Source organism: Eriocheir sinensis, chromosome 4, assembly GCF_024679095.1.
Source record: "Eriocheir sinensis breed Jianghai 21 chromosome 4, ASM2467909v1, whole genome shotgun sequence".
NCBI classification, from domain to species: domain Eukaryota; kingdom Metazoa; phylum Arthropoda; class Malacostraca; order Decapoda; family Varunidae; genus Eriocheir; species Eriocheir sinensis.
The window spans coordinates 6,353,190-6,373,230 of record NC_066512.1 but is presented as its reverse complement, the minus strand read 5'-3'; the positions used below and the strand labels follow the sequence as shown (position 1 = coordinate 6,373,230).

The following is a 20,041-nucleotide window of genomic DNA, read 5'->3' as shown; positions in this document are numbered from 1 at the left end:
GTTTCCAGAGAACCTTGGGGATGTGAGCGAGGAGCAAGGGGAACGCTTTCATCAAGACATTAAAGTAAAGGAAGAACGCTACCAAGGCCGATGGGACTCAAACATGATGGCGGATTACTGCTGGAGCTTGATGAGAGATATTTCAGAAACTGTACATCAGAGATCGGCTAAGAAGAGGAAGTTCATATAGCTGTGACTTGATCTTGATGCGTGCACTATTTGTACCGTACATTATTTTTTTCTTTTTTTACACTTTATTCTTACACTTAATTATTAAATGTGCATAAACTTTTACGACTTTGTATTAACAATCAATAGCTTTAGAAAACACAAAATATAGTACCTAAAAAATGTATGTATTTATGTTTAAACCCTCGATTATGAGCAAATTTTCAGTTTCCTGTAAAAATTCCAGATGGTATATTTATATCTCAAAACCTGATGTGATATACAAAAACTGAAGTCATATCTGGATTCAGCAGTACAAATTTAGTTAAAATCCGTTTTAAAACCTTGTGCCAGAAAAATTGTGTTGACCAGTGTTATGGATTGTTTCACTTTCCCTCTTTTCTGCAGACTCCTGTTTCATGGGTGAAACTCACTTTGACTCCAAAGGGAATGTCTTCACATATGGAGTTGGCAGTGTCCCTGGATTCACTGCTCCCTTCTCCACATGTGACCTCCTCTCCTGGGGATGGCAGGTGGCTCAAGGCATGGCTTACTTGTCCAAAAGAAACGTACGGCAATATATATTTAGTTACAACTGATAATTTATGTGGCTATCATATTTTAAGATATATTTTCTGAAAGATCTGAAAAATTTGCTCATCACTTTGAATGCTCAAAGCCCAGGGGCTGATGTTGCTGATAAATGATAGTTTCTGTGCAGCATCACGTCAGCTAAACACGACTCCCTTCCCTTCAAATCTGGCACAAGATTCACTAGCACCCCACCACCACACACCATGATAAATCATCAGTAGGTGAAAAAATATTGCTCATCACTGCAAGACCTTGCTATCAAGATTTGTTTTCTTTCGCAGATCCTTCATGGAGACTTGGCTGCTCGGAACCTTCTCCTTGCTGACAATAATGTGGTGAAGATCAGTGATTTCGGTATGTCTCGAGACATATATAAAGATAACGTCTACAGGAAGCAAAGAGATGTGAGTTTTTACCCAGATACTGTGATGCGTTACTGTTGCTGATTTATATATTTGTTATCATAACTATGTAATCGTATTTAATGATGGTGAAGCCCCCCCTCTCTCTCTCTCTCTCTCTTTTGTGGCACTTCTAAGGGCACCACCGAGGCAGGTGTAATAATACCATAAGCAAATCAGCTGATTGGGGTGGGGTGTGTTGAGGAAGGGGGTGGGGCTGCAGGGTAGGGGTGCGGTGTTGTTAGTGCGAAGATGGAGAATAAAAGTAAACAGCAATACAGTGCGGGTATTTTAACTCTTCTGGCAGTTAGAATTTTTTTATTGATTTTCTTTTATTTTGGATCAGCTAGATCTTTGCCGGAAACTTAGGGCCATATTCCCGTCTCCCAACATCATCCTCGAAAGGAAATCTTATCATTTCCAAGGGACCTCCATACCTCCCTTGGACTTTTTCCTTGGGACATAATTAGGGATTATATCGTCATTTATGCATAATGAAGTGCTAGTATATTCTCATTGGCGTATAATACGTGAATTTCAGTCCACCTCGACCTGAATATGAGGAAAAAATTAAAGATACAAACACGTTTATAAGACTTTACTGTAGAAGTGAAGAAATAGGGTGATGTTGTCCTGCAGGGTGTCACGTTTATTGACAGCGTAAAGTATGTTCTACAAAGTGAAACGTATGAGCGAGAATTATGTTATCAGAATAAGAATTACATATTGTTATTAATAAGTGGAAGTAGAAGAACTGCGAAATATTCAAATGTTCAAGCTATACGCTTTTCACATAGAGGAAGCGGCATCACCGCGTGTTCCAACAATCGTCAGCTGAACCGTGGTCCATGGACCACCACCTCGTTTAATTCAACTGTTTTCTCATCCATATTTCGTACATGAGATAAGTACTGTGCTGGGCAGGAAGTTTAATATAGGGAAGTTACTCAGATTTCTTGTGCACAGGATGTTTACAACATATGTCACGGGCGAGTTTTTTTAAGCTGCCAACCCACTGTAGTACATTTCGCATGCTTTTAGCCTAATATCAAGGATTTTAGCCACAAACGCTTACATACAGGGTGCAAAAACCTATTCCTAGGCAGCTACTGCTTGTTACATTGCGTAAAAGCAGACGGCGATATGTGACTACAGACAGCATTGAAGTCAACGAATGTGACCTCATGTAGCCCAGTTATTTTAAATATTATGGAACGATCAGGCTGCTTTGCTGAAAATAACACAGTCTAACGAAAATACGTGGCTTTCATTTTAATTAATAACATTAACCGAAAGCAGTGTTACCAGATAAGAGTGTTTCACAGGTTTCGATCTGGATCCCTGCTAGGAAGGAAAACATCGCTAGACGGGAATATGGCCGTTAGTATTTCTGGGTACCTCAGGGTCGGATAGTTTGGGTTTTACTGTATTTGCATTGACAAACTCTTGCTATCTTAAGAATGACATGGTGGCTATTGTCAAACTGAGTGCTGCCTATTAATTCATGATATTATTATGCTGTAAGTTGAAGCACCACTCCCTCATTTTCACCCTTACAGGCTCTCATGCCCGTCAAGTGGATGTCAGTTGAGGGCATTCGTGACCGAATCTTCTCTGTGGAGAGCGATGTTTGGGCTTTTGGTATTACCCTGTGGGAGATATTTTCCTTGGGAGGCTCACCGTACCCAAACATTGAGTGCACCAGCCTGCTGCAGTATCTGGAGGAAGGTCACAGGATGGGCCGTCCCAAATATGCCAATGATGATATGTAAATCTCCAGATTTCGTTGATTTCTAGTTTTTAAGACGAGGTGTAAAATATTTAGGCTTGAAGGTATTATTGGAGGCTTCATCCTTTTTCAGACTTTTCTTGGAAGAAGTTAGCATACTTATGTTGATATTCTAAAGACATGAAAATATTGTTAAAGTGAAATTATTTTCTTCCTCTGAAATGGATCAGAGATATGACATGGAAGTTGAATGTGGTGAGGACAGTGATAATATAAATTATTTGAGTTGTCAGTGAGATACACAACATGGCAAAAGCATGAAACAGAATAACATGCATATAATTGTGAGAAAGTCAGGGTCTTCGAAAGCAAATCTATTTGGGCCTAAATGTGTGTGTGTGTGTGGGGGTGGGGGGGATAAATTTGTTTTGTTTTACATAGCAAGAATGACCCAGATTTACTAAGGGTAGCAGATCAACACCATAATTTAAAGTAATGATAAAGAAATAATTATTGTACATGTTTTGCACATTTGAAACCCAGAAGCATAAAATGACAAAATGCCATTCTTGAACTGTTCATTATCATAATCATCATCTTTAACCATTTCTAGTTCACTGCCTTTCCCAGCGTTCTCCACCTCTCTCTGCTTGTAGTTCGTGTACTCCATCCTGTTCTGCCAATGAGGCGCTCCCGTAAGAAGGGGTAAGCGCATCACCGGGGCAAAAATGGTGTTGTGTCAGATTCTACTCATTTCACCCTTCCTCGACGCATTGTGTTTGTTGTGTAGACTTTCAACATTACTTCCAATCTAGTAAGGGAGATATAGCCAACACAGGCGTTCAGAGGAAGGGGGAAAAAAAGGAATCCAAAATTAAGCCTGGTGGTGTGTTTTCCCCTTCTTACGCAGAGAGCCTCAAATGATCAAATTTTATTTCTCACCTGGTCTGCCACTTGCCCTGACTTCTCTTATAAATCCTGGGTTGCCACTCTGTTACCTCTTGTCCATTTGTTATCAGATCTACATATGATATGACAGGCCACTTGTAATAGTCACTGAAGTGTCTTCAACCCATGTCTGTTCTCTAATCCACAATACTCGCTTCTTATCTTTCCATGTTACACCCAGCATTTTCTCTCCATTCCTCTTTGTGTGCTTCTTACCCTTCCCTCTAAATAGATTATGAGGTGCCAAATTTCTGAATCACATGCTAGGACTGGCAGGATTGTTCTCTTTTCTAACTACAAGCTAGGATGTCATTTTTTGATGAGTCACAGTGTGAAGCAGTCTAAGCATGAAACTGATTGGAGATGTTACTGGGCTCCATTTGATCATTTATCTAAAGATGGTGAAGTTGAGGACATACAAATTTGTGGCACCTCTGCTTTTGTTAACAACGTTGTTGCTGCTGAGTGTTCATTAAAGGTCAGATTTATGCAATAACAATAATTACAAAAGTAGAGGCATCACGTGTTGAGGCTTTCACAAGTTCCCACGTTGCTTTCACCTACATAATGCTTATATATGTTGACTTACCTTGCATTTTCTTCAGCCACATGATCATGATGGATTGCTGGAAGACAGAACCAAAGGATCGACCTTCCTTCAGCCAACTGGTGGACATTCTGGGATTTTTGATGCCATCAAGCCTCAAAGAGGTAGGCCCAAGACTGAGGAGCTGTGGGCTCATGTGTAGGATGTATGCTATGAATGAAACTAAAATAGTGGAGAATAGAGCACCCTCCCGAGTTTCGTGCTATCCGAGCTTCGCGATCCTCGAGTTTCGTGCTCAATCCTAAATTTTTACCATCCTGACTTTCGCGCATTATCGCCCCGACTTTCGCGCTGCTTTGGCATGTACGGGTCACGTCTACCTACCGTCGGTGTCACGCGCGATTCCTTAAGCCGGTGTCACACTGGCCGTATTCCTCCAACCGTTGGGGCTACTAGCAACCGCGGTTGCCCGTGCGCCCAACCGGGAGCGAGTTGTCTGTTGTCCGTACGGATGGAAAATGGTTGGGGGTACGAGCAACGGCGCGGCTGTATGTAAACAAACAGACGACGGCAGTGGCTGAGGAGTGAGGGGCAGTGAAAAACGGCCAACCAAGAAACTCGTAAAGTAGCCTGGCAGAGATGCTTTGTTTACTATTTAATCGATACAGGGCGACTGCTTTTTTACCTTGCAAATACTGACAACCGACCTTGGACGTGTGTGACGCACACCTGGAAAAGGTAGAGTTGCTGGTCACCCTTATCGCCAACGCGGTTGGAGGTAAAAGGCCCAGTGTGACACCAGCAGCTTAAAGGCGCGGTCACACAAGCTAGTTTCTCGGGAATTTTCCACCGAAATTATCTCCCGACAATTTTCGGCCTCGAATTTATCCTCAAGTTTGGTCACACAAAGGACTGTTGTATTCTGGGATATATCAGCTGAAAAGCAAAAGAAACAATGGATCCAGACGTTGCAGTTTGCTTTGTGGTGTTTGCTGAAGAAAAAAAATGAAAAGAAAGCATTTGTTGGTTCGTGAGATGTTAGCTCGGAGACAAGGTAGAGTGTGTTACAGCTTGCTACCGTTAAATGCTCTGATAATTTAGCAGTGAGGACCCAGACATGATGAGGCAGTGGCTACGCTCGGACACGACTCAAGTTCAAGACCTCCTCAACCTGGTTACATCAGGTTATACCAGGCTAATCTAGCTTCGTGGAACTCATTGTTGTACTGGAATAAACACTCGGATAGCTACTGAACCGATCAGCTAATACGCTCTTCTTCTTCTTGTGACCACAACTTACCAACCTCACGAGAAAATAACCGACATGCTGGTGACTGAGTTTCTGACAAGAATTTCGATGAGTTTCCCGTGAAATGCAGCCGACTTTGAATCTCTGTACGAAATTCTCGAGAAACTAGCGGCTGGGGGACCGTGTTCACACGTGCAGGTTCGAAATTCAGAGATGAGCGCTAATGGCCCGCGGTAAAAGCTACGAACTAATGATTTAACTATATATGCTATCAACGTTGATTTCAGATTCACAAAGCCTTCGTTTCGTCAAAGAGGCAGCTGATTGGATGAACGCCGTCGATGACGTCATCGAACTCGGCGAATCACAAGCGTGTTTTCAGAACTGTCAGCCAATCGTAAGGCAACCAGCCGTCTTCAACTGCGGCTTCAAAACGACCCGTTCTCTCTTCACATTTTCTTCCTTTTTACACAGTACGTATTTTGAGATAACAAGGGAATAAAGTGGGAAAAATCTCAGCTTCTCCACGGGCCGGAGCAAATAAGTGCTTTTTCAGTGTTTTCAGTACCCCGAGTTTCGCGATCTGCGAGTTTAGCGCTATAGAGGGGTTGCACTGACGTCACACCGCTTCTCTTTTGTTTTAGGAAAATCAACTGTCAGCCATATTGGGAGGCAAGAGCGATCAGCTGAGTCCCTGCCCCATTGATGATGGCTGGCCCGTGCCTCCCGTCTTAATAACACAATCTAAGTGAATATGCAAAAAATCTGGAGTGAGGCTAGGCTTCGTTATATAACTATCCATTAGGGTGCCAAATGATGATGGACATGCAGTATGTACATTTATTATCAAACTTCAAGATATATTTGATGATAAGAACAATGAATATATAACTAATATAACCCCGGGCATCCCCGGGCGGTGTTTAGTAAGAACATAAGAACGTAAGGGGTTCGCAAAAAGCCCACTGACCTATACTTGGCAGCCCCTGTTTACCTACCGCGAGTGGCAGTGTAGCACCTATCAGTAACAGTAATAAATGGGCCACTAACACCCACACTCACACAGTAATAGGTGGACACTACCACACACAGTATTAGATGGACATTAACACACCCACACCCACACAGTAATATATACACTAACCCCCACACCCACACAGTAACAGATGGACACTAACACACCCACCCCCACAGTAATAGATGGGCCACTAACACCCACACCCACACAGTAACAGATGGACACTAACATACACACCAACACAGTAATAGATGGGCCAATAACACCCACAACCACACAGTAATAGATGGACACTAACACCCACACCCACACAGTAATAGATGGACACTAACACCCACACCCACACAGTAATAGATGGGCCACTAACACCCACACCCACACAGTAACAGATGGACACTAACATACACACCAACACAGTAATAGATGGGCCACTAACATCCACAACCACACAGTAATAGATGGACACTAACACCCACACCCACACAGTAATAGATGGGCTACTAACACACCCACCCACACAGTAATAGATGAACACTAACACCCACACCCACACAGTAATAGATGGGCCAATAACACACCCACCCACACAGTAATAGATGGGCCACTAACACCCACACCCACACAGTAACAGATGGCCATTAACACCCACACCCACACAGTAACAGATGGACACTAACATACACACCAACACAGTAATAGATGGGCCACTAACACAAACACCAACGCAGTAACATGGCGGGGAAAAGCTGAGGAGCTCTCTTGTGCTATATATGTGCCTCCCAAAATGGCGGGCCTTTGCGGGGCAGCTGAGAAGTGATCAGCTGATCGCTGCTGATGACGTCACGTGCAACCCTTCTATACCTGCCGAACCAAGCAAGCGTGAAACTCGAGAGGGTACTGTAGACTGGTGGTGTGGAAGACTGATGACACGATGAGGGGGATCATGAACTTGAAGAGAATGCTGACTTGTGAGTTTATGAAAGGGTTTGAACATCAAGAGAAGGGGATGGGGAGGGCAGGCAGGAGACTACCACTTAGATTTATTTATCTGACAGAAGTGCAGCAGTGAAAGCTATGCTGGTGGTGGTAAAGTTGATCATACAATGAGGAAGTGCTTGATCAGCGTATGGACACTCCTGATGTAGCCATTCCCTGAGTGAAACGTTGTAAGTGGATAGAGATATTTCTTCTAATCTGGCTTCAGATGTTATGGCGCCAACTTAAATGTACCATTTTCTTGTGGGATGTAAACTTTCCTGAAAGCAAATTGATAACAGCAATATCATGGACAAGACATTTGCCTATTGAATTCCCATTTGAAACTGGCCGTTGGGGTGTCGGCCGGCCGATGCGAGTCAGCCCTGCCCTACAGCTCTGCCACACACTCGCAAGACCTTTTGCTTCCTCCCATATATCAGCTATTTACTACCTTTTAATGAATTTAATTAAATAATTGGATAATTCTATAGTGTTAAGACTATTTACTACCTTTTAATGAATTTAATTAAGTAATTGAATAATCCAATAGTGTTAAGATTATTTCGTTTTTAGGATAATAACTAAAATTTTGTATAAATACCACGACACTTGACAATGTTGAAATACAACATTGTCAAGTATCGTGGTATTTATACAACATCTTTGTTATTATTCTAAAAACGAAACAATCTTAACAATATATGACTTTATTGGATTATCCAATTATTTAATTAAATCCATTTAAAGGTAGTAAATAGCTGACATATGAGAGGAAGCGAGAGGTCTTGAGAGTGACTGTGGCAGAGCTGCGGGGCGGGGCTGACCCGCATCGGCCGAAACCCCTCGGGCCATTTTCAAATGGGAATACTATAGTAGCTAACATTGCAGTGTAATGTCTAGCATCCCTGGTTGAATCTGCGGGCCTGTATTCAAATCCCGGCCTGGGTAATTGGCGCGCAGCCCACCCAGCTATTCATCCCTCCTTTCAGGATGGTCAATAAATGTGTACCTGGGGAAACCTGGAGAAGGTAACTCCACTGTGGTAACATTGATGTCCCATTGGCCCTGCATCAGGCTAACGGTTCTTTCCCACCACAGGCTCGATCCAAGGGTCAAAGGGCCAGAGCACTGCTATAGCATATCCCCCCAACTTTACCTTTAACACTGGGGAGAAGGTGTTAGGAATTAAGGGTTGTCTAAGAAGTGAACTGGGGTCTGAAAGCCAAGCTGAGCAGCCGTGGGTAATTGGGTGGTTGAGTTGTTCCACTATACAGGCAATACTTCACTGCCCAGAAGTTGCATTTGTAATCAACTCTTTAGTAATTTACCCTAAAGGCATGACTGCTAAATAAAGCGAGATTAATATACGCCATTAAGTAAAATAACTTTCAATGAAATTAGCAGTTGCTATTGGAACGCGCTTCGAAACATGTAAAGAATATTCTGGAATGTCCAGTAAAATAAGGGCTCAGCTGCCCGCAGCTAGCAGAAGAGGGCAAGTGCGGTAATTAGTGCGGCAGTGCGTTAGTACCGCATCACATTAAAGTACCGCACTACCGCACTAACACAAACTTTTTGAAAATACGGCACTACCGCTGACCGCACTAAAAAATCCTGCGGTACTTTTTTGCGGTACTTAGAAAATTATCGAACACATTTGCAGGGCGGCATGCTCACAGATTTTTTTTTTTCCACAGTGAATCGGACTCAATAAATCGGTATCAGTCATCAGAATTAGTGATTCAATCATTCTGACTTTTCAGTTATTGTTCAAAACTAAATACTAAATGAATAGCTGAGTAAATCTGTTCGTCACAAAACCCTAGGCGGCGCGCCATGACTGCCTCTGACGATGACTACATGGCAGTGTACAACAATACAAGCAAGCACTAACATGATCGCCGCTCAATCTCATGTCCCGTACATTTTTTTCTTTGATGCATAACATAGACCATAGTACATACTATATCTGTTTTTTTAACTTCATTGTAACTTCTCTATTTTCTCTCTCTCTCTCTCTCTCTCTCTCTCTCTCTCTCTCTCTCTCTCTCTCTCTCTCTCTCTCTCTCTCTCTCTCTCTCTCTCTCTCTCTCTCTCTCTCTCTTCAATGTAGCCAAGATCAATATTGTTTTATTATAATAATAATAATAATAATAATAATAATTATAATTATAATAATAATAATAATAATAATAATAATATTAATGATAATAATAATAATAATAATGAGAGTGGTTCCCTCTCTCTCTCTCTCTCTCTCTCTCTCTCTCTCTCTCTCTCTCTCTCTCTCTCTCTCTCTCTCTCTCTCTCACTAACGGGGGGGAGGGGCTTCGCCCCCCACTCGACCCCCCCTAACCTAACCAAACGTAACATAACCGCTAACGGAGGGGTCTTCGCCCCCCTCGCCCCCCCAATCTAACCTAACCAAACCAAACATAACCTAACAGGTAACGGGGGCATCGCCTCGACTCCCCAACCTAACCAAACCTAGCATAACCTTACAGCTAACGGGGCGGCTTTACCCCCCCTCGACCCACCCACCCCCTGTAAGTACAACAGTGATTATAAACTATTTAAAAATATACAGCAACCAACTTCAAACCTTATGCTCCTCCTGCCACCCGTCTCCACAAAAATAAACAATCACATTCTGTCCATGAAAACATAATCTGTGTCTCCAAAAGAACATGAAACTAAATTCTAACGCAATACTACCTGAATATTTAGTTTGATGCACAATGTAAGTAATGTATTAAAAATTATGCTGAACTGATTTTGTTTTGTCTTCTTGTATTCTAATCTCAAAACTTTCTCTTCTAAATTTTAGGAATTCTTGCCTATGAATGACATCTACATTCAAATGAATGAGGAGAGATTTAAGGAGGAGCCGGACTACCTCAACATGATGGCCAGTCCAAATTTTGAGAATCTGACCAAGGCAGCAGAGCCTGAAGGCCTACTGCACAAAACTGTTCAGGTAGGTCGAACATGAACTACCGAGTGTGTGGAAACTATCACTTTCTAATGGTGCATGTAAATCTCTTTTCCACTGTCAGTTACTAGGGCAGCCATCATGAGAGACTTCACATGTGTTCCATATTTAGAACCAAGGTAAGGGGCCCGTTGTGATTTTATGCTATACTGAAATTTTATTGTTGAGCATGTTTAGAAACAGGTAAATTACAGAGCATTCTTCACAACCTTTGTTCCCAACTTTTACTATGCATCCCTTGGGAATTTCTGAAGTGGTGATGTACCAGATGCCCAAAATGAGGAAAACACAATTTTTACTGTTGACTCAATCCTTGTTAATGTATAACTATAACTATAACTATAACCATAACTATATAACTATATAACTATATAACTATATATATATATATATATATATATATATATATATATATATATATATATATATATATATATATATATATATATTACCTTCCCGTGTTTCGCGCTACCCGAGTTTCGCGATCCTCGTGTTTCGCGCTTAGTCCTAAATTTTTACCATCCCGACTGTTGCGCATTATCGCCCCGAGTTTTGCACTGCTTTGGCATGTACGGGTCACGTCTACCTACCATCGGCGTCACGCGCACTGCCTTTATAGGTAGTGTCACGCTGGCCGTTTTTCTCCAACATTTGGGGATACGGGCAACCGCGGCGTATGGCCAACCGGGAGCGATTTATCGGTTGTCCGTACGGATGGATAATGGTTGTGGGTACGAGCAACTGCGTGGTTGTTTGTAAACAAACAGACGACGGCAGTGGCTGAGGAGTAAGAAGCAGTGGAAGATGGTCCATCAAGAGACTCGTAAAGTGGACTGGCAAAGTTGCTTTGTGTACTATTTAATTGACAAGATCAGAGAACACCCCGTGCTTTGGAACCACAGTTCAATTTTTTTTTCTCCAGTCTATGAAAATTGTAGAAGGATTCCCGGTGTTGTGTTCCTGGCTGCCCTCCTGCGAACTACGCATGCTCAGAAGCGAATGTAAACAAACAAAGACTTGTTGATAAGCATAGCTGTTCTCACGCATCCCCCGACAGCAAAGCTATGCTCACTTCGCTTGCCAACTCCCCCCCACCTCATAATCATATGATGCCCTCTAGCCACCCCCCCAAATAAATGTGCCAAATTTACGAACTTGCATATGCACATCAAGACAGTTATGTTTTTTGAAAATAGCAAGATGATATTTCCCGTTAATTTACCCATGAATCACTCCATGAAGGCTATTTATTGGCTCAGGAACACAGCACCGGTCGTAACAGCACAGTTCTCTGACGAGGTTTGGTTAAACATTTCTGTCCTCCCGTCCTTGAAGCCATAATCGTGCCCATGTGGCTTGCCTGTGGTTCCTCCGTGCCATTTCTCATCGTCACCACTGCGCAGGCGCGGCCAATCCACCCATTTAGATTCCGCCCACATAAACACATAGATCGAGTAACAACAAACACACACACACACACACACACACACACACACACACACACACACACACACATACACACTCACCAGACTCATCAGGAACCATGGCAGATATTTCTGATAAACGGAAATGATTTCACCATTCCTTTGAATGTGTTAGAACGTATTTGGTGAGTGGCTCACACGAACCAAACCTAACTCTTGGCAAAAAGAGAGCAGTCGTCTTTAACACTGCTCTCTTTTTGCCATTGGGTATGTTGGTTTGTATATGTACCACTCACCAAATAAGTTATAACACTCTAGGAAATGGCGAAGCCATTTGTTTGTCAGAAACATCTGCCATGGTTCCTGATAAGTCTGGTGTGTGCGTGCATGTGTGTGTGTGAGTGTGCGTTTTGATGTAATTCGATCCACGTGTTTATGAGGGCAGAATCTAGGTGGTTTGGGTTGGCCGAGCGCGTGCAGTGGTGACAATGAGAACTTTTGGCACGTAGGCTCCACAGACACGCCACACCCACAACCGCTTTTTCCTTCCATTTAACAGCGGCAACAAGTCCATAACTAGGATAACGGAAGCACAATCAGCGACTGCCCTTACATTAGCAGACGACGCCATGTCGATACAGGGAGAATGCTTTGTTTACGTTATAGATGTGGATACGGGCAACCGACCTTGGCAGTGTGTGACGCATTCCCGGAAAAGTTGGAGTTGCCGGTTACCCCTACAGCCAAAACGGTGGGAGGAAGAGTGTCCAGTGTGACACCAGCTTACGGACAACCGATAACTCGCTCCCTGCTGGGCGAACGGGCGTTGCCCGTAGCCCCGACAGTTGGAGGGAAACGGCCAGTGTGACACCACCTTAAGGCAATGAGGCCGCTAATTGGATGAGCGCCGGTGATGACGTCATCGGACTCGCAGCAAATCATAAGCGTGTTTTCAGTATTGTCAGTCAGTTGCAAGGTAGCCGCCTTCAACTGTGTCTTCAAAACGACCCGTTATCTTCCCATTTTCTTTTTGTTTCCAAGGTACGTATTTTGAAATAACAACGGAGTAAAATGAAAATAAAAAGTCAGCTTCTCCACGGGTCTGAACAAATAAGCGTTTTTTTCAATGTTGTCAATACCCCAAGTTTCTCGATCCTCGAGTTTAGCTCTATACTAGCTCTATACCCTCGGAACGAAGCAAGCGCGAAACTTGGGAGGGTACCGCATATATATATATATATATATATATATATATATATATATATATATATATATATATATATATATATATATATATATATATATATATTTTTTTTTTTTGCATCTTCGCCTGTGGCGCCGGTAGGCTTTTTTTTTTTTTTTTTTTGGAGGGGCCTGATGGTATGGCCCAGTCCGTTGTGGCGCAGGCCAGTGTTTTAGAGTGGCGCCATCTTGCATTGGCTCATGCTGCCCTCCCGGAGCTCATCGGGTTGATAGGTGGTCTTCTGGACAGCATGTGGGTAGTTTTAAGCCACTCGGCGGCGGCTGAAAAATCCCAGCTTGGTGGCACCGGGCGGGGATTGAACTCGCGTCGTCCTGAACGCTGCGCCGTCACGCTGTCGACTCAGCCACCGTCTCCCCAAAATATATATATATATATATATATATATATATATATATATATATATATATATATATATATATATATATATATATATTATACAGCAAAGGAGTCAGTTCTATGGTATAAAAAAAGATAACAAATGTTAAAAAAAAGCCCGATTCTCACTGCTCCTAAAAAGAGTTAGAGGAGTGGCCGAAAGATAGGTCAATTTCGGGAGGAGAGGTGTCCTGATAGCAGGAGGAAATACAGATGAAGGGAGATTGTTCCAGAGTTTACCAGCGTGAGGGATGAAAGAGTGAAGATGCTGGTTAACTCTTGCATAAGGGATTTGGACAGAATAGGGATGAGTAGAAAGTCGTGTGTGGCTAAACCGCGGAAGAGGGGGAGCCATGCAGTCAGCAAGTTCAGAAGAGCAGTCAGTATGAAAATATCGATAGAAGATAGAGAGGCAACATGGCGGCGGAATTTAAGAGGTACAAGACTATCAGTATGAGGAGGAGAGCTGATGAGACGAAGAGCCTTTGACTCCACTCTGTCAAGGAGAGCTGTGAGTGGAGCCCCCCCACACATGAAATTCATACTCCATACGAGGGTGGATAAGGCCCCTGGAAATGGATAGAAACTGTGCGGGGGAGAAGAACTCGCGGAGACGGTACAGAACGCCGAGGCTCGAGGAAGCTGATTTAGTAAGAGATGAGATATGAAGTTTCCAGTTGAGATTTTGAGTTAAGGATAGACCGAGGATGTTTAGTGTTGAAGAAGGTGATAGCTGAGTGTTGTCAAAGAATAGGAGATAGTTGTTTGGAAGATTGTGTCGAGTGGGTGGGTGGAGAAACTGTTTTTGAGACGTTGAAGGACACCTGGTTCGTCTTGCCCCAATCGGAAAGAATAGAAAAGTCTGAGGCTAAGCGTTCTGTTGCCTCCAGCCTTGAATCGTTAAGTTCCTGTAGGGTGGGTCTTCTATTAAAAGAAGTTGAGTAATGCAGAGTGGAGCCATCGGCGTACAAACGGATAGGATAGATCGTTTTGGAAAGAAGGTCATCAATGAACAGCAGAAAGAGAGTGGGAGATAGGACAGAACCCTGTGGGACACCACTGTTAATAGGTTTAGGTGAAGAACAGTGACCGTCTACCACAGTAGAAATAGAACGGTCAGAAAGGAAACTGGAAATGAAGGTACAGAGAAAAGGATAGAAACCGTAGGAGGATAGTTTGGAAAGCAAAGATTTGTGCCAGACCCTATCAAAAGCTTTTGATATGTCCAGCGCAATAGCAAAGGTTTCACCGAAACGGCTAAGAGAGGATGACCAAGAGTCAGTTAGGAAGGCAAGGAGATCACCAGTAGAACGCCCCTTGCGAAACCCATACTGGCGATCAGATAGAAGGTCAGAAGTGGAAAGGTTCTTTTGAATCTTCCGGTTAATGACTGATTCAAAAGCTTTAGATAGACAAGAAAGTAAAGCTATAGGACGGTAGTTTGAGGGATTGGAACGGTCACCCTTCTTAGGCACAGGCTGTATGAAGGCATACTTCCAGCAGGAAGGAAAGGTAGATGTTGTCAGGCAGTGGCGAAAGAGTTTGACCAGGCAGAATGACAGCACGGAGGCACAGTTTTTAATGTCAATAGTAGGCACCCCATCAGGTCCATAAGCCTTCTGAGGACTGAGGCCAGAGAGGGCATAGAAAACATCATTTTGAAGAATCTTTATAACAGGCGTAAAAGAGTCAGAGGGTGAGGAATATGCCCAGAAATGTCCAGAGTGGAGTTGTTACAGACGTGATGCATACTCCATACGAAGGCGGACAAGACCCCTGTCTTTGGACAGCATCTGTGCGGGGAAGAAGAACTGGCGGAGACGATACAGAACGCCCAACCTCGAGGAAGCTGATTTAGTGAGAGAGGAGATATGGAGTTTCCAGTTGAGATTTTGAGTTAATAGTTCAGCCTTAGAGATAGATGAGACGGCAGTGTTGGCGTCAGGACTGAGGAGTGTAGGGAAAGATGAAGATGTGAAGTTGGAAGAGATGTTTTTGGCTAGATGCCAGGAGTCACGGGAAAAGTTAGAGAAAGCAAGGTTTTTGTCATCTTTTATTGATGAGAGTTTTTGGTTAATCGGAGAATAGATTTGGCACGACTCCGGGCAAAAATGTAAAGTTCATGGTTAGCATTAGTTCGAAGGCTCTGGTACCTTTTGTGAGCTGCCTCTCTGTCATTGACAGCACGAGAACAAGCGTGATTAAACCAAGGCTTTTTAGCGTGAAAAGTAGAGAAAGTACGTGGAATGTATGCCTCCATTCCAGAGACAATCACCTCTGTGATGCGCTGAGCACACACAGAGGGATCTCGCTCCTGGAAGCAATAATCATTCCACGAGAAATCGGAAAAGTACATCCTCAGGTCGTCCCACCGAGCTGAAGCAAAATGCCAGAAGCATCACATCTTCGGTGGGTCCAGAGGGTGTACAGGAGCGATAGGACAGGATACAGAAATAAGGTTCTGATCGGAGGAACCCAACGGAGAGAACAGTTTGACAGAGTAAGCAGAAGGGTTTGAGGTAAGGAAGAGGTCTAGAATGTTGGGCCTGTCTCCAAGACGGTCGGGAATACGAGTAGGGTGCTGAACCAACTGCTCTAGGTCGTTGAGGAGAGCAAAGTTGTAGGTTTGTTCACCAGGCTGGTCAGTGAAAGAGGATGAAAGCCAAAGCTGGTGGTCAACATTGAAATCTACTAGGATGGAGATTTCAGGGAAGGGAGAGTGGGTCAAGATGTGCTCCACTTTAGAGTTCAAGTAGTCAAAGAATTTTACATAGTTAGTAGACTTAGGTGAGAGATAAACAGCACGGATGTATTTAGTAATAGAATGACAATGAAGTCTTAGCCAAATGGTGGAAAATTCTGAAAAATCAAGGTTGTGGGAATGAGAGCAAGTGATGTCGTTGCGCACGTAGGCGCAACATCCAGCTTTGGATTGAAATTTAGGATAGAGATAGTAGGAGGGAACAGAGTAGAAATTGCTGTCCGTAGCCTCAGAAACCTGTGTTTCGGTGAGGAAGAGAAGGTGAGGTTTAGAGGAAGAGAGATGGTGTTCCACAGAATGAAAATTAGAACGAAGACCGCGAATGTTGCAGAAATTGAGAAGAAAGAGGTTCGAGGATTTATCAAGACACTTCTCGGGTTGAGCGTGATTTGTAAATATTTGGTGTTGACCACTGAGGAAGTCAAGGAAACACGAGAATCCCGAGCGCTTTCGTGTATTTACATCTTCAGGGAAAAAAAAAAAAAAAAAAATATATATATATATATATATATATATATATATATATATATATATATATATATATATATATATATATATATATATATATATATATATATATATATATATATATATATATATATATATATATATATATATATATATATATATATATATATATATATATATATATATATATATATATATATATATATATATATATATATATATATATATATATATATATATATATATATATATATATATATATATATATATATATATATATATATATATATATATATATATATATATATATATATATATATATATATATATATATATATATATATATATATATATATATATAGATAGATAGATGAATGAATAGATAGATAGATGAATAGATTTATAGATAGATAGATCATATAATATATATATATATATATATATATATATATATATATATATATATATATATATATATATATATATATATATATATATATATATATATATATATATATATATATATATATATATATATATATATATATATATATATATATATATATATATATATATATATATATATATATATATATATATATATATATATATATATATATATATATATATATATATATATATATATATATATATATATGTTTTTTATATATACAGCGCCGGAAGGCTTGCTTGAGGGCCGGGATGGTATTCTAAGACCTCAAAATATCAAACATGGTGTTATTATATTATAATAACACATACCTACAACTAAACTGGTGGGGTCGCGGTCATATCTTGGCTCATTGCTCGCCTGAACTCTTTTTGATTCACTTGGACAGTTTCCTCTAGAGTCCGGGTTGAAGGGTGGTCTTCAGGACAGCATGTGGGTAGTCTTAAGCCACTTGGCGGTGACTGAAAAATCCGAGGTGGTAGCGTTGGGATTCGAACTCGTGTCGTCCATCACGTGGTGAATGTGGACCCAGCACGCTACCACTCAGCCACCGCCTACCCTATACACACATATATATATATATATATATATATATATATATATATATATATATATATATATATATATATATATATATATACTTCCTCCTCTTTCCCTCCTCTCCTTAACCCTGACGGCAGCACTGCCGTCTCATCTATCTCTGAGCCTAAACTCTTCGCTCAAACTTTCTGTAAGAACTCCACCCTGGACGATTCTGGGCATATTCCTCCTAGTCATCCCCACTCTGACTCCTTTATGGCTGTTATTAAGATTCTTCATAATGATGTTTTATATGCCCTCTCTGTTCTCAACTCTCAGAGGGCTTATGGATCTGATGGAATGCCTCCTATTGTCCTTAAAATCTGTGCTTCGGTGCTGAAACCCTGCCTGGTCAAACTCTTTTGTTTCTGCCTATCAACATCTACCTTCCTGCTGAAAGTATGCCTTTCTACAGCCTGTGCCTAAGAAGGGTAACCGTTCCAATCCCTCAAACTACAGCCCTATAGCTTTACTTTCCTGTCTATCTAAAGCTTTTGAATGAATCCTTAACCGGAAGATTCAAAAGCACCTTTCCACTTCTAACTTTCTATCTGATCAACAGTATGGGTTCCGTAAGGGGCGTTCAACTGGCGATCTTCTTGCTCTCTTAACAGACTCTTGGTCATCCTCTGTTAGCCGTTTCAATGAAACTTTCTCTGTTGCGCTAGACATATCAAAAGCCTTCGATAGAGTCTGGCACAAGTCTTTGCTTTCTAAACTGCCCTCATTCGGATTCTATCCCTCTCTTTGTTCCTTTATCTCCAGTTTCCATTCCGGCCGTTTTATCTCTGCGGTGGTAGAGGGTCACAGTTCTCCCACTAAATCTATCAACAGTGTTGTTCCACAGGGCTCTGTCCTATCACCCACTCTCTTCCTGTTATTCATCAATGATATTCTTTCCACAACAAACTGTCCTGTCCACTCATACGCCGACGACTCCACTCTGCATTATACAACTTCTTTCAGTAGAAGGCCATTCCAACAAGAAGTACACGACTCCAGACTGGAGGCTGCAGAACGCTTAACCTCAAACCTTGCTATCATTTCCGACTGAGGTAGGAGGAACCTTGTGTCCTTCAATGCCTCAAAAACTCAATTTTTCCACCTATCAACTCGACACAATCTTCCAGACACCTATCCTCTATTCTTCAACAACACTCAGCTGTCACCTTCATCAACACTAAATATCCTCGGCCTATCCTTAACTCAAAATCTCAACTGGAAACTTTACATCTCCTCTCTCTCGCTAAATCAGGTTCCTCGAGGTTGGGCGTTCTGTATCGTCTCCGCCAGTTCTTCTCCCCCGCGCAGTTGCTATACATATACAGGGGCCTTGTCCGCCCTCGTATGGAGTATGCATTTCACGTGTGGGGGGGCTCCACTTACACAGCTTTTCTTGACAGAGTGGAGTCTAAATGGTCTTCGTCTCATCAGCTCTCCTCCTCCTACTGATAGTTTTCTACCTCTTAAATTCCGTCGCGATGTTGCCTTTCTTTCTGTCTTCTATCGCTATTTTCACGCTGCCTGCTCTTCTGAACTTGCTAACTGCATGCCTTCCCCCCCTCCCGCGGCCAAGCTGCACACGATTTTCAACTCATGCTCATCCCTAAACTGTCATAACCCCTTATGCAAGAGTTAACCAGCATCTTCACTCTTTCATCCCTCACGCTGGTAAACACTGGAACAATCTTTCTTCATCTGTATTTCCTCCTGCCTAAGACTTGAAGTCTTTCAAGAGGAGGGTATCAGGACACCTCTCCTCCCGAAATTGACCTCTCTTTCGGCCACCTCTTTTGATTCTTTTTTGTAGGAGCAGCGAGTAGCGTTTTTTTTTATTATTGTTTCCTTTTTTGTGCCCTTGAGCTGTCTCCTTTGTTGTAAATTTTATATATATATATATATATATATATATATATATATATATATATATATATATATATATATATATATATATTACGTCTACTCCTTCAGCGCCGGTAAGCTTGCTTGAGGGGCCTGGATGGCGTTCAGCCCAGCCCGTCATGGCGCAGGCAAGTGTTTATAGTGGCGCCATCTTCTCTCTCTCTCTCTCTCTCTCTCTCTCTCTATATATATA

At 41.9% G+C, this 20,041-nt stretch overlaps 1 protein-coding gene across 4 annotated transcripts in view; it reads left to right on the top strand.

The window, feature by feature from the left end:
- The window catches only part of LOC127008171 (vascular endothelial growth factor receptor 2-like), a gene marked incomplete at its 3' end in the record, with an annotated part of 125,577 nt that extends 114,968 nt beyond the window's left edge, over positions 1-10,609 (top strand). For 3 of the 4 annotated variants that reach the window (XM_050879861.1, XM_050879856.1, XM_050879868.1), the window contains 5 exon segments: positions 577-737; positions 1,044-1,166; positions 2,723-2,931; positions 4,446-4,551; positions 10,460-10,609. In XM_050879861.1, coding sequence (XP_050735818.1) covers positions 577-737; positions 1,044-1,166; positions 2,723-2,931; positions 4,446-4,551; positions 10,460-10,609 — 749 coding nt within the window. 4 annotated transcript variants of the gene reach the window in all.
- Positions 10,610-20,041: the final 9,432 nt, after the last annotated feature.